The following is a 15,966-nucleotide window of genomic DNA, read 5'->3' on the forward strand; positions in this document are numbered from 1 at the left end:
TATTCATGAAAACTTTGCTTAATATTTGCAATGAGGATAAAAGTCAAAGGAATAACTTTTCCGCAATTTATAGACTAGTTTTGAATTTTATGAATGTCAAGTACTCTGAGTTCTAAAACTATAAATAAAACTAAGAAAACAAATTAATAAACGATGATTTAATGGATACATTTTACACATAATACAAAAAGACAATACGAGATTATAAATGGTTCGGCGTAAACTGCAAAGTGATTTAGCATAGTGATTTGGCATAGTGACTCACAAGACTTCTAGTAGAGACAGAAGACTTAGACTTATCAACAGATACCGTTTTGATTTTGTAGGAATGATCGGATTTTGCTGTGCTAACAATATCACACTCGTAGGTATCTAGCAATTGCTGTGGCTATAATTTCTGTCCCTTCGGAAAAGACTTACTGACATTGTAAAAATTGATACACGTACACATAATGATGATTTAGCAGAAACAACAAAGATCTTTAGCTAGCAGAATATATAGTTATTTCACAGGTTACTGTACAAATTTACTTTCTGTTGACCCTGTAGACGTGTACACTTTTCACAGGAAACACCCTTAACTCCCCCCTCCCAAATCGATCCCTTTACTCAATATTGTGTATATCCCATGGATTCTGCCAGATCCGTGATTGGAATATCAGCGACCCCTCTTCCTTTTCCAAAGTTCATGCCTGATTGACTCGCTCCTTTATTACTTCCATATTGTAGCCCTATTGTTCCCGCTCCTTCTTGTGAGTACTCGTCTGCCCGGATGTCAGAAATATGTCGGACAGCACCAAATGACATTCCTGATTGACTAGCTCCCCTGTTGCTTCCGGACTGCAGTCCAATAACACCCTGGCCCTCTTGAGTCGCGTCATCAGCACGGATGTCAGCAATGTGTCGCACGGCCCCAAAGGACATTCCTTTCTGACTCGCAAATTGATTCGTACCCGATTGCCCGCCCGTTATTCCTTGCGAGTCCTGTGACATATCATCTACTCTAATATCAGAGACGTGTCTTCTACCACCAAACGACATACCAGACTGACTTGCACCCTTGTTGCTTCCGGACTGTAGTCCTATGACGCCCTGCCCCTCTAGAGTTGCATCATCCGCACGGATGTCAGCAATGTGACGCACGGCCCCAAACGTCATGCCGGACTGGTTTGCAAATTTATTGGTACCTGCCTGTGCTCCAACAATACCCTGGCCTTCCTGTGTCATATCATCGGCGCGGATGTCAGCAATATGACGAACTCCACCAATTTTCATTCCTTTTTGCGAAGCATATTGATTCGTGCCTGCTTGTGCTCCAATGATGCCTTGGCCCGCTCGATCGAGATTATCTGCTTTGATGTCAGCAATGTGGCGTGCTGCTCCTATCTTCATTCCCTTCTGACTCGCGCATTTGTTTGTGCCCGCCTGCAATCCAATAATGCCATGACCTGCTCTCTTCTGTTCCTCTGTAAAGTGAACGACGTGTTTTTCGGTTGGTTTAGATCCTATAGTGGGGCCATTAAAGGCATTTCGTTGAGCCTGAAACGGTCAAAGCATTGATAAAGAATCACCTTCATTCAATAAAGTTCACTTCTTTAATCTGTTTTCAAAGGGAACAGCTCATAATATTGTAATTAATATAATTCTAAATAAGAAAAAATGTTTAGTATGTACCTTTGTTCATTTTCATTGCGCATTGAGTATGATGGCCAATGCTAAATTACTGATAATTTTTATTTCCTCTTAAAAGCCTTTTTAAAAAGTAATGGAGTATTGGATTGGCTACAGCAGTAACATTAGAATACCTTGTCCATAATGGATTTCATTTCGAAATCCTCTTTAAAAATGAAACGTGAAATAGCTAGTCGAAGTAATAAAGACATGGAAATTGTGTAAATTTTATTGAAAAACATAATATATGTTCTGTAAATTAATCCAATCATTATAAGCAAAATAAAAATAATAGAAGGGGTAAAATTGTTTAGGGAATTATGGAAAGATTTCTATTGTTCTAATTAAATGCATAGAGTCTAGATTCATGCAAATGTCCCTGTCCAGTTTTCGTAAAATGAGTGCATGTGCAAAGTGATATGAATAAATCTGCATTCATTTATTAGTTACTGATGCACAATTGCTTGGCAAATGTTCTCTCGTCAAATTTATAATGTCTTTTTTAAGTCTAGAATTTGTCATAAGTGTATTTTATTTTTTTTTTATAATTTTCAAATTTGATAAAGTTCTATAGTTTGAAATCTAGATAAGTTCATTCATCCGCAGTAACATCCCCTTTGGAATCGGACTTTACGACAGCTTTTGGTGGTTTGTATCCTGTTTTTTTGCAAAACTCATCGGCCAAATCGACAACCGCTATGTCAGACACATGACGTTGGGCGCCAAAGCCGCGCATGCCCTTTTGGCTGTCCCCGCCAGTGAACGAGATAACTGGCGAGATTTTGTCAGTACCCTCTCGCAGAAGGTCATCAGCTCTAATGTCGCTAATATGTCTAACTGCGCCGAATCCTCGCATTCCTTTCTGACTGTCAAACTTGTTGGTGCCGCTTTGCAGGCTAATATCCGCTTGTCCCTCCTGGCTTGCCTTAGATACTTTTATGTCAGAAATGTGTCGAATGGCGCCAATACTCGTCATTCCCTTTTGGCTGGCCCACTGGTTTGTTCCGGCTTGTAGGGTAATACACCCCTCCGACTGCTTGTCAAATTTGTCGGCTCGGATATCGGAGATGTGCCGAACAGCCCCCATGGCTGTCATCCCTTTTTGTGAGTCCAGTTTATTTGTACCAGCCTGCAGACCAATGGTACCATGGCTTGATTTCAGTTGCTCGTAACTGAATTCTCGAGCGTTTTTCTCGACCGGTTTGTTACCAATGGTTGGGCCTTCAAAGCCATTGCGCTGGGCCTAAAATGAATGAAAAAAAAATCAGATATTCTTGGGTGAGCCCCTTTCCAAGGAATTTTATTTACAAAGCATTTTACACTAAGTGTATTTGTTTGCTTTAAAGGAAGAAAATGAAAGTCATAGCATTCTGATTAGGATAAAAACTTTAAAAGCCCAGAGTCTTGTAAGTAGCGCCATTACACAAACAACGAACATTCAAACAATAGAAAAAAACCTGGAAATTGCATTCCATACTCAAAGAATCTCTTCGGAAGCTTGATTTTTATTTTGTTTGAAAAAAGATTAACGCAAGATCTTAGAGGAAAGAAATGTCAACTTACGAAATTTTAGTTAGCTGTTCAACTCCTCAATGAAAGGCCCACTAGTGGTACTGTTATCTTCTGTCAAAATTAACTCTTTGTGGTGCAGAATCAAAGATATTCATTGAAAATTTAAATCTCAAAATTTTGAACCTAGTGCATGGACATGAAAGCAATAGTTTGGTTATGGAGAAAGGGATTTGAGTGATTCCTACTGGTGAAAGTAAAAGTGAAAAATATCTCAGATACTTGTACATTAATCTTATTGTACCAAACAAAGAAACCCAATATGCAGTATAGTTCAGCTCACTGATTATTTGAACTTTAAATGGGATTTAACTATTCAATTTTAAGGTTTAAAAATGAAATCATGTATGTTTTTTAACATTATCTTTCGTGTTTATACCGCTTTTCTTCATTTCTATTGCAACCATAATACATGTTTATTTTACAGAAAGGTCATTTACTGATTAATGTTATACGTTATACAGGCGCAACTCCACTGCTTATAAAATGCCACAAGAACTGACGTAATTACTTTGTTCCTCGTTCACATTTTAATTATCTTTTATCGTTCATTCGAAAGAATTTGTTTTTTTACATAATTCAAAATTATTACAACTTTTAAGTTATAACCAATTAAGTCATCCCAATTCTGTTCATTTCTCCGCTTATTTCATTATAAAAGTAACGGACAACAGATAAAAAATAATAAATTTTATTCACAACACAGCGTCCTTACATCATGAAAATTTACATTGTACGTACATTGTTATAATAAAAGATGACACGTGTCATATTGCGACGTCGAGTCTTTGTATAAAAGTGTATAAAAGAATAATATTTACTCAAACAAATACACATTTCGTTACAGTCTCACTTCTACATAATGATTTCCGGTTTCCGGTCTCCGGCAAAAGGGCCCATATGGAACATTCCGAGGTATCTTATGGATTTGCCTAAACAAGAATAGCATGTTTATCCAGACCTAAGTTTTTGCATTTTTTGGCAAGAGCAGAGAAAAGCACAGAACTGAAAATGACATATAAATAACAAAACATCTCGGCCGAGATTTGTTTATTTTTGTTCTCTCATCACGTAGAAAGCATTCTGACAACATTTACATTAGCAAGGGTTTAGCGCATTTAAGTTCCGCGTGGCTCTCGGATATCCGTTGCATTTTTAAGACGTCTTTAAGGGTCCAGTTTTTATATATTCTAGAATATAAATAGTCAACAAGTAGTCCATATATTTCGTTGCACTTTGTTTCGAAATTCATGAAAACCATGGCAGATGTAAATGTTTTAAAAGTCTATTTCGATGTTGATCCTCCTTCCCAGATTTGATTAATATTTTACTGTTGATCTTGATACTGCATATCCTGCATCTCCTGAATTTCCTGTTGAGATGGCGTGTAGCCCAGTTTACGTCTCATTTCCTCGGCTAAGTCGGTAACCTTGATATCGGAAACGTGACGTTGTGCTCCAAATGATGTCATTCCCTTTTGGCTGTCAAATCTGTTGGTACCGTACTGTAAGCTGACCTCGGCGGCAGCTTCTCGGTCCAAGTCGTCAGCCCTAATATCAGCAATGTGACGGACTGCCCCGAAACCGGTCATACCTTTCTGGGAAGCGAATTGGTTTGTGCCGGATTGTAAACTGATGTGAGCTTTGCTGTCGTCGGAATATTGATCTGCTCTAATATCTGAGATGTGACGAACGGCTCCAAAACCACCACGCATTCCTTTCTGGGAGTCGAATTTGTTAGTTCCTGATTGGAGACTGATGATACCGGCCGATTCCTTGTCGTACTGGTCTGCTCTAATATCTGAAATATGCCTAACAGCACCAAAACCTGTCATTCCCTTTTGACTGGCGAATTGGTTAGATCCAGCTTGTAAACCAATATGGTTCTGTCCATCTTGAGTTAAGTCGTCTGCCCTGATATCAGCGATGTGACGAACAGAGCCAATACGCATGCCTTTTTGGGTAGCGAATTTATTTGTGCCACTCTGAAGACCAATAACCCCATGAGATTGCTTGAGCTGCTCGTATGAGAATTGAACTTGGTGACGCTCGGTGGGTTTGGAACCGCAGGTCGGTCCGTTAAAACCGTTACGCTGAGCCTAAAAGATACAAAGACCGATTCCAAATTTTAATGTTTTGATTATTTAATTTGATTATTCAATAATTTGGTTAGAGACACGAGTACTTCAAGCAGGCACTTGATTTCATCGGGATGTTTGATTCAGCTTTCCCAAAACTGCGTTACTGGCCCTGTTGTCATTTTTATCGAAATTATACCAAACAATCCTCAATAGAAACGACAAAGTTTAATTGTTGTATATGTTTATTTCTCATCTTTATACAATTTTGAAAAGTTAATGAAATTTGATTAGTTGTTTGTTACGATTATAGATCCTCGATTTGTTACATTAAATATTTTATGACACCAATTCGATCTAGCTAAGTTACTATATGATAGAAAGAAGCTCTATGGGCAAAGAAGAATCATACATAGATGAGGGAACTAAGTAAATTGTCAAAAACCAAACTCCCGATGAAATCTTAATGAATAACACTCAGATATACTATTCAATTCGTAAGCGTAATGCAAACACATAGCCCAAAGACTTTACATTGAAGAAAAAAAGATCTACAACACCAAAGCGACAGAAGAAAGTTTTATACAACATTCATTACAATCAAACAGCCCAATGTAAAAGAGACGCTTGTTACTTACCGCTAAAATCATGCAAAGCTTTCAAGATGAGCGCATGCCACTTCTGATGCCCGAAAAGTTGTTGATCGTTGAAAAGGAACCGTCGTAATCACACTATCTCTTTGTAAGCACAGAGAGTTGTACATAATGCAATTCAACGATTATTCCAAGCGAACATTTTATATGCAATTTTACTCGATATTTATTGCAGCAATTGTATGTTTGCCAAATGTAACATCTGTATCGCAAGCACCATTCAATTATCTAGAAACCATGCAAATAAAGATTTTAATTTGATATATCTTTTCATTAGATTAGAAACGTGCAAAAACAATCACGTTACTGATGCAAAAGCAGCACAACACAAATTTATCATATCCCTTCAACAGCTTGAACAATTATCATAAGACATGTTCTTCTTTTTTAAAAATAGATATATGTATTTCAGATATAAAGGTTTGGTGCAGAGGAAGTATGGTTGTGAGTGAAAAAATGGCGGTGTTGTGTTTGTTAAGTAAAAATGTTACAGGTTAAATAAGAGGCCGAAGAACCTTAATGGTCATCTAAATAACCAAATGCAACTCTCTTTTTCATATCTTCTCCTTTGTGTAACCCAGGAACCCAAATATAGCCCCCTCTAGCCAAAATGACCAAGAGGTGAATAATTTGAATCTACAATACCTGATGACGTTTTCATATCAAATTTGGTCATTTTCAACCTTTTTTTTTGAAAGAATATTCCCCCTATGCACTAATTTAAAAATCCCCCATCTATTTCAACTTAATCTTTGCTACGGAGCTATATGCTTGGAACAAACTTGATTCTACACTAAAGGGATGCTTGTATTATTTAACATCAGATACTCTTGTTCATGAAAAGAATAATTTCAATGATTGTTTACCCTAAAATTTACTCTGTATAACTTTGACCCCGAATTTAGCTCGATTTTAACAAATCTGAATCTACAGTATAAAAAGATGCTTGCGTATATATCTGTAAATTTATAGCCTTGCTATTACAAAGGAATTATCTGAAAAATGTTTCTTCATTTTTAACGACTGCTGTGGTCTCAGTTCTGATACAGGGGTCATGTTTTAAACAAATTTGAATTATCAGCACATTAGAGCTTGAAACTTTGAGACCTTGCTGTCCTGAAGGAAATTTGAATTTTTTCCCTGTATATGTCACCAAGTAAAATTTTTAAAGCTTTCTGTTGCTGTGTCCCTCTCAGTTTTTAATATCACTAAATAAGGATGTTGCTTTTATACAGTGACAAAATGTATCCCTTAGCTACAGTTCCTGACACAGAAGGATCTGTAAAGATTTAGGTTGTCCTAATATGGTCTTATTCTTGATTTTAATAAATAGGTTCATAATGATCTAAGCCAATTTTATGTTTTTCTTAATTACAAATGTATGTCGAATTGAAAAAAAGGAACGGCCTTATTTGAATCCCAGTCATTTCTGAATGCTTTGAAGTAGATTCGTTGAAGTTTTGAAGAAGAAATAAGAAGAAATCAAAAATGAGGAATAAAATATCAAAACTGACAAAAACAGATATCAAAAGATCACCACAGTAACTTAGATGACCTAAAATACTTTTCCAGAAATTTCTGTTGAAGGGAATACATAATCATTCTGAATAAAAACGTTAGTATATCAAGCAATGGTATGTGAATTCAACCAACATAATTTGCATATTCAAAGTGAAATACATGAATATCAGAGATAGTAAAAGTTATATAACCTTACCTCTGTCCCGACCTGCAGGATGGTAGCAATTACCATGGCCATGTTTCTGCCTTCGTACAAGTCCACTGTCTGGAAGAGGCTGTTGTCGGGGACACCGTAGGCATTGGCGCCTTTCAAAAACAATTCGATGTTTTCCATCTGAAAGGAAAGAAATCTAGCTAAGCAAATAGGCACAGGGGCTGACACTGTCTAACACAATTTAGCAAAATTATTGAGGGGCTATTTTTAATCAGGAGGACCATGGATTATAAGTGAAATTATTCTCTCTCTCTGACAAAAATTTTAACAGGACTCTTTCAAGTCACTTCAATCTAAGTCCCAATGGTAAGAAATTCCACAAATCTGGTTTTAAAAAAACTTTTTCTTTACATCAATGTTCTTTGTTTGCCGCCTGAATGTCCAGGAGCAGAGAAAATTTTCGAAAAAAATAATGCATTTTCACTATATGTTCAATAGAGCGACCCGCTTTAACACCAGCACCCCTGACCCAGGGGCCATAAATTTAACCATTTTGGAAGAGGCATCCCTGCTCATCATAACTATGCACTTAGTTTGGTCTTCTAGTTATATAAGGGAGAGAAGAGGATTTTTAGACAATTCACACATTGTCACTATATGATCAATAGAGCCCTGTCCTAACACCAGAACCCCTGACCAAGAAGCTATGAATTTCAGAATTTTGGTAGAGGACGACTCAATGCTTACGACACACCATCCTTTTTAAACTACAATTAAATGATCATCCTATGAAAAAGTAGTCCTTCATGTGAATAAAATTATATCACCTTAACCCAAGTATGCTCTGTTGCAAATTTGGTTAAAGATGGCCGAGTGATTCTGGGTAGGTCAAAAATATGAAGTTTACATAAGTACATATATACGAACATACTTAAATACATAAGTACATACTGAAATACATACATACTGATATACATGTACTCACATACATACACAGGACAACCTTTGATCAAAAAGCTTACCTGAGCCTCTGGCTCTGGTTAGCATGAAAAGATACATTTTAAAATAAAATAGAGAATTAATTCAGTCAGTTAGTGTATCTGACATTCAGAGCTTTTACTAAGTAATAAACTGATATGAAGTGAGTGATCATAGGATTCATAGTTCCTTTTTACTGTTAAATCAACAAATATGAAAATGCCAAAAACACTAGAGTTGTAGGATTTACAAAACTATGGTACAATGAGTTTCAAATTGTGCAAAGGCGTCTAACGAAGGACATAACAAACAAAACTGATTCATTTTTCTTAGTTTCAGTCATGCGTGACAATACAGACAATATATAGATTGAAAGAACATTTTTTTCCCAATTATATCGTCTAAGAAAAGCAAAACGTAATTCAGTAAAAAAAAAAGTTATATGTGCTATGTAGTCACTCAAACAGAATTAGGATTGACTATCAGCATTGAAAACAGGCAAGTAGTAAAGTTATGCAGACTACAGAAGAAACGGCATTTTTGTACTTTCTCTACTTACCGCTATTTCCATATTTTACATGTGGCAAACATGCATCGTTTTCGGGAAAAAAAGAGAATAAAGAAAGGAAGCAAGCTAAAAGATAAAGTGAAATTTATCACAATGCACCGCCTGATTTGCATTGTTGTAGTTTTCCTAAACAAAACTCAGGCAATTAGAAAGTAGAAACGGATATCTAGAGCAAACTAGTTGATAGCAAAGAGAGAGGCTTTTCTACAGAGCTACAACACTGACATTCACTGCTCGAGCTGCCCATGTACGTTACCTGCTTGAAGGGAAGAGGCGAAGTGTTGTATCTGAGCTTTATTTTATTACATTCCATGGGAAGGTTTGGTGTTCCCTCGTATAACTTTTGCAATAATCTGTAAATGCGTATTGCAACATTGTACCTTTTCTCTAAGAAACTCTACCTTATCGCTACCCTTAAAACTCTAGGAAAATGGCCGCCACCTCCAGACACTTGAGTATAGTCTGTAACAAAAAATCTATTAGTTTGGATTGGGGGTGTTACCTGCTTGAAGGGAGCCACGCTGGTGTTGTATTTAAGTTTCATTTTATTACAGGCGGCAGGTTTGTTTGGTGTTCCCTCGTACAATTTCTGTAAAAGTCTGTAGAAATAAACCAAATATAATCTTAATAAACACTTGGCTGGAATCGAGGTTTCTCTTGGAAAATCGGCAAAAAGAGTAACATACAAAGAAATCAACAACAGAAAGCCAATAGGATCATCTTACCAGCATACTTGTTTTTGTTTTTTAATTCTATGCATAAATGTAGCAATGAAACATAATACAGTATAGTACAAAAGTTTATTTAAGAGATGAATTTAATTTTTGAGAATTCATGAGGACATGAACTACGACGCTTCACGCCGGCATATTTCATGAAGCGCGTTAGCACTTCATGATAAATATGCAGGCGTAAAGCGTTGTTGTTCATGTACCTCATGAATTCTCAAAAATTAAATTCATATCTTATATTTACATTATTTTTCTGATGACTTGCCACATATTTTTGTCATTCAACGATTATTTTTGAAAAAATAGTTTGCATTATTTTTTTTTTACTTTAATCACATCAAAATGGAAGTATTCTTAGTCATCCCACTGCAGTTCATGAGAACGTGAACTTTTTTTAAAGTTGCAAAGAATCTTAAGGAAAAATATTTTGAAATGTAAATATTTAAATTTTCCTGTGATATTTTATGGTACGTACTTGATAAGAAGGACTCCGTCTTTAAGGTTCTTCTCTACAGTCATGGCACCCTCGCCAATGTCTTCATTCAAAAGCTGTTTGAACCACTGCCTAACTTCAGCCTCGGCCTGAGGGTCGTACTTGGCGCCCATCTAAAATCATAGATATCTGGAGTATTATAGACACTGTCTAATTTTATACAAATTTTATTTCTGCTTAAAAATATTTAGTAAATGTAGAATAAGTCAACTGGCAACATTTTTTTTTCGTGAAATACCAGTACAATGAAGTATAGAATAAGAAAAACATTCTCAAACGTAAAAAGAACACAAGAGTATATGAATATAGTTTTATGAACAATAATAGCATATATCTGCGAACATTGCAAAACAAAAGAGCTAAAGAGCGACAAATAAAAAAATCCAGGTACATTTAATGTTTATAACGATATTATAGACAAGTGGTGTTTTAACAGATGTTCTCTGCCAATGCGTGATCCTACAGTATTAACAGACTTCACCTCGAATGTTTATTGATAAGGGCATTGCATTGGTGATGTGGCTGAAAGGACCGTTTCATTTTCATAGTTAGCAATTTAAATAGACTTCCTCTAAGCTAAAAGCAAATTGTACTTCTGAGAAGTTCCCTAAGCTATGTATATTAACTTGTACAGTAAAAATCGGTTATAAAGAACTTCATTATAAGGAAATCTCGGTTTATACGAAACATTAATTTTATGAATCCCATATGAGACTTCCCACCATGTTCCTTTTGGGGATATACAGAAATTGGTTATAAGGAAGCCAAATTACTTCCTTATAACCGAGTTTTACTGTATACATATCAAAAAGTGAATAGTTGTATTGTGTTCATCATCTCTGGCTGTCATAATGTATTTTCTTGATTTCTAACAAACATACTTAAAAATTTATGTAAGGTTAACAAACATTAAATAATTATAAATATACAATTTAAAAAAGTCAATAATAAAATTTTCTCTTAAGAGACTAGTGGGTACAGATAATTCAAAAGAAATTTTCCAAAATTATGTAACAAAATTGTGGTGTTGCTTATTAGTAAATTAACTTGGATATACTAGTATGTATGCACTATTATTAGGAAGAACGGTGCAATATGGGTAAATATAGGCCTACTGGCCAAGAACAGCTTCCTCTGTCTAAAGTGATCAAAACATAATGCATATATATTTTCTAGGAAATTTGTACCACAGACAGGTGAAGAGGCATCAATTTACCACCAACTGTTTACATACATCGCTCTAAATTAGGCATGCGCATGTCTGATCCGACACATACGTTCGTGTATATTCTAGAGCTTCCAAGGCCGATCCACTGGTAGTTTTGGCGTCTTTTCAAATCGAGCTTGCGCTGAATAAGCAGTGATATGCCAAGAGTGTGATTGCAGAAGAAAATTGTTGAATGTTATTCTCCCCTATAATTCTTTTATCGTGATTTTAAGAGACCCGATGTGCTCCTGTAAATTTTTACTTTGGATTACAACGTTAACATTGTATGATAGGTGTTGCCTTAAAATAAGCCCCCTCAGTTAATTAAAATGATGGTGTCGATTTTCTTCTCAATTGCCCGCAAACAAAAGTTGTGTATTTCCAAGAAGAGAAAAACTATCTATATTTTGAATTGATAGATAAGAGAAACCAGGTGCTACCATTCCCTGCCCCAGAGTTTTTAAGTTCCTAACCGGTGACTCATCGGTTCGCAGCTTATCGTTTTTGACGTCATTCAATGAAAACTGTACATGTAAAGAATTCCACAATAAATCGTTTAAAAAAAAAACAGAGAAAGTATAGAACATGATTTGATGCATTATATTGATGTCTAAGTATTTAGGAACTTTAAAATTTTAAATTTGGGTAGTGGGAATTGCGAGTTGTGTTATGCCATTGAAAGGATATAAATTATCTAACGTTTCACCAATAGGGAAGTGTTTGAATGGTATCTGCTGCTGAAGCGATGAGTAATCATCCGTTTTAATTTGATTCTCTTTGACTCTCAAATATTCCTATGTTTGAAGATAATAACGTTAATTTAGACTAATGAAAACCAATTCTTCCTTACAATGAATCCAAAACATAAGCTTCTTGTAATTGCGACAAGGAAACTGAAGATTTTTTTTTTGCAGAATGTTATCTTGTTTTCTCAGCAGATGGGTGTTTCAAAGTAAATCTTCTTTTATCAGATATGTGATTCAACACATTAATCCTGTCTAGCATATGATGATGTGCTTTCTTGTGCTAGCTCCGAACATTAAGTCAAAAGTTTAGCTGAATTTCTTTTTTATTGCAAGTTTTGACCTTTTGCCGAAATACAATTACATTTGACTTTTAGTGTTAAGTACCTGAAATCTGTGTCTACAGAAGTTACTAATGATTTGGCAAGCGCTATACAATGACTTATATTCGCTATAAGTAAGCATGCCGCTATGATGAGGTCGCTACCGTATTTACGCATATTGGACAATATTTCTATGCTCCCTGAACATATTTTGTACAGCATGCCAGATAAATATTTTTTGGAATTGATATATAATTCTAAATTGTAGATATCTGTAATCTGCGCATGCCCTGTATACCCGTTTGTCTTGATGTAGTGAGCCTGTTCTCGATAAAGTTCGCCGCATTGAGGTGTGTTTGAGTCGACCTGTGCTATCGGTGCTTGAGGAAGCGCCACCTGTTTCCTGAATGTGAAAACACGCACAAGTGACAAAAAGAAAATAAACAAATATTGACGCATGCTTTTTTCTGGAAAAAAATACCATGAAATATCATGCAAAAATAATTTTGAAAAGCTGCTGAAACGATATCTGCATCAGCTATTGGTAAAGAAGTGCGCAAAAAAGCAGAATTAAGGTAATTACCACGAACAATGACGTGAACATGAAGCGAATATTTTATTTCTATGTTATGTTCTGATGAATACTTAAATAAATTTTTTCCCGAAAGTTATAAGAATATATTAATAAAGAAATTCCAATTCCGCTTTGACTTCTCCAAGTGCAGGTGATATGGTACAAGTAGGAAAAGGTAAAACTAAAGAAGTGGCCTGACTTTAGATTATGTTGTGTTGGATCAAATGGGTTTGTATCTACGTGTGTCAGGAGGTCAATTCCATTACCTACCGCCTTCTTAATTGTCAATTTCCATTTTATTTCGGCTTTTAATTCGGCCTGTAGTGTGAAAATACACCTGAGAATTAAAATTATATATATTTTACATAAAGTTCACAAGCTACATATTCTCGAAATTAATGCGGTTAAAATGACAACAAACAACATTCATGACTTTAAAAGCACACTGTAAGCTGACATAAGCACCATCCTTCATTTCATCACACACCGCATGTTGTAATGCAAGCCTATCTTGATTATCCTTTGACCACAAAAACTAAATAAACATGCATCGTTTCTAAGCCTCTCTGATAAATGTGTCTGACAAAAATTTGGCTTTAATGAAAAGTTTAGGCTAGACTGAAGCAATAATTTGAACAAAAATTTCATTCGTCTGGTGTCCTGACCCACGTGACAGTTTGCACGTGGACTAGCTGATACCCACGTGACGGTGGCGCGTGGCTGTCAAACAGTGGGAGGACGCCATTCACATTCCGCGAGTTATTGGGATTGTTGTTTATTTCCGGGTTTCTACATCAAAGTCAGCAAAATTTCTTACCAACTCATCAGTTGAATGTTCTTCATCGAATGTTGATGAGTCAGCATATAAGAGGGTGTGAATTCAAAGTCTGAAATAATCTAAGTAATTCACCAAGTACTATTTGTTATTTTGAAATGGAAATTTAAAGCTTATATAAAAGCTTATATAGTCAGATTCCTGGAATACTAGATTTTTTAAATCATAAACGTATTCACGCAGCGCAAAAGAATTCCTTTCCAGTTTATTTTTAGAAACATTCCAACAAAACTCTTTTCTCTTTCAGCGAGCCATAAGAGAGCAAGTCGGATCAAGTTTCATTGCCTCTGAATCTGCTGAGCTTGGTGCTGATAGATGTCAATTACACAGGAACTCACATTAATATTGTTTTTCTATCCAAGATGTAACACAATATTACCGATATTTCATACTGTTCTTTCAAAAAATTATTTAGATAAGACTTAATGTTTTATTGTCCTGTATACGATATACTTACATAGAAATGTCACACAACTCATATAAAAGAAACATAAACCCATACATAAAATCCTCAAATATAATTACATCCATTCCTTTTGCATTACTTATGTTAGAAAAGCATAATTACAATTCTTCACATTCAAATCCTGAAAATGATCAAATAAACACAAAAACACAAAAAATACAAACCTTGCTCGAAAGTGCACGATCCATACCCATGGGTTTCATACGGTCAGCCATTTTTGAATGTTTTTTTTTACTCTAACTATTAACTAATTCACAAAAACAGAGTCTTCCCGTGCACCAAGGCCTATCTCCCTTCACAGCAGATGATAAAATGGAGGTAAAGTGACAGAGGATGCACAACAACTCCCTCCTACTGCCTTCCCGACTTACAGCACCGTTAACAATTGCTGAGCAGCGAGTTTCGTACGGACAGAATACCTAAATAGAGAGGAGAAAAGGGGGAGCCACTTCTAAGCTAACGTTCTGGTACACGAAACGATCGAGTTTCAGATTGCGACATGCTTTATCCATATATGAGCAAAGCTTGTGAACATGTGATGTAAAATAGGCGGTACTCCTTAGCAACGTTTACCTCCGATTCCAAACTAATGGAAGCCATTGCGGTTTCCTAGAATGTAACATTGAAGCTGATTGGTTGATGGTTTTCGAACTTCCTGGAGTTCTTAGATGCTCTCATGGCAAGCAAATTTGATGTAAGTAATCATGCTAAAGACCGAACTGGCAACATTCTTCCTCGCACTACGTGGTCGTTCAATATGCCCTGACAATACCAGGATATCTTGCCGATTTACTGTTAAATGACTGTGCAAGAATGTCTGATCAAACCCCTTAAATATGTATAATGTATGATCATAAAATTATGAATTTATCCTATAATAATTATTTCTCAAGAAAGAGAGTAGTGATCAAATCCATCTGCGGGTGTTACATGTGATTCATGGACTATTAAATTTCTTCTGTACATTTAATATTCAAATATACTTGAGTTATGTGCACATGTACACTTTTGAACAGCAGCCAGACTTTGTCAATTCTTTACTTTTTGACATTTACAGTAAATGAACAGACGATGACATACACAGATAAATAGAAATATGTTTTCTTAAACCGCCGAAGAGTGCAGTTCTCGCAGTGATTGGAAATGGGGCTCATGACCTCCATCAGAAGGAACACTATCTATTTGAATCTGGAAACGCAATCAAAAATCGGCAAAAAGCGGTACACATAAAATAAACAACTGGCGCTGTTAAACTGAAAAAGCTCTTTAAAATGTAGAATTCGTCTCTAAATTCAGAGACAATTAACATATATAATATATCTGATCATTTTTTATTTTATTCTTATACTTACAGAAATCTGTTTTTTATGATTATGCAATCGTTTCTGTTTAATTTTCTTCTA

General features: G+C 35.7%; 1 protein-coding gene across 1 annotated transcript; it reads right to left on the bottom strand.

Moving 5' to 3' along the window:
- Positions 1-143: 143 nt before the first annotated feature.
- Positions 144-14,991, bottom strand: LOC133192236 (uncharacterized). The gene is made up of 7 exons (XM_061328227.1): positions 14,728-14,991; positions 12,987-13,091; positions 10,398-10,528; positions 9,448-9,544; positions 7,688-7,825; positions 2,282-2,914; positions 144-1,539 (listed from the first exon to the last, which is right to left on the bottom strand). The coding sequence occupies exons 1-7, from the start codon at positions 14,776-14,778 to the stop codon at positions 610-612; spliced, it is 2,085 nt and encodes a 694-aa protein (XP_061184211.1). The 5' UTR covers positions 14,779-14,991; the 3' UTR covers positions 144-609.
- Between the last annotated feature and the right edge of the window lie 975 nt (positions 14,992-15,966).

This window comes from Saccostrea echinata, unplaced genomic scaffold (genome assembly GCF_033153115.1).
Source record: "Saccostrea echinata isolate AGI-Se365-2 ecotype Australia unplaced genomic scaffold, CSIRO_AGI_Sech_v1 ptg000025l, whole genome shotgun sequence".
Taxonomy (NCBI): domain Eukaryota; kingdom Metazoa; phylum Mollusca; class Bivalvia; order Ostreida; family Ostreidae; genus Saccostrea; species Saccostrea echinata.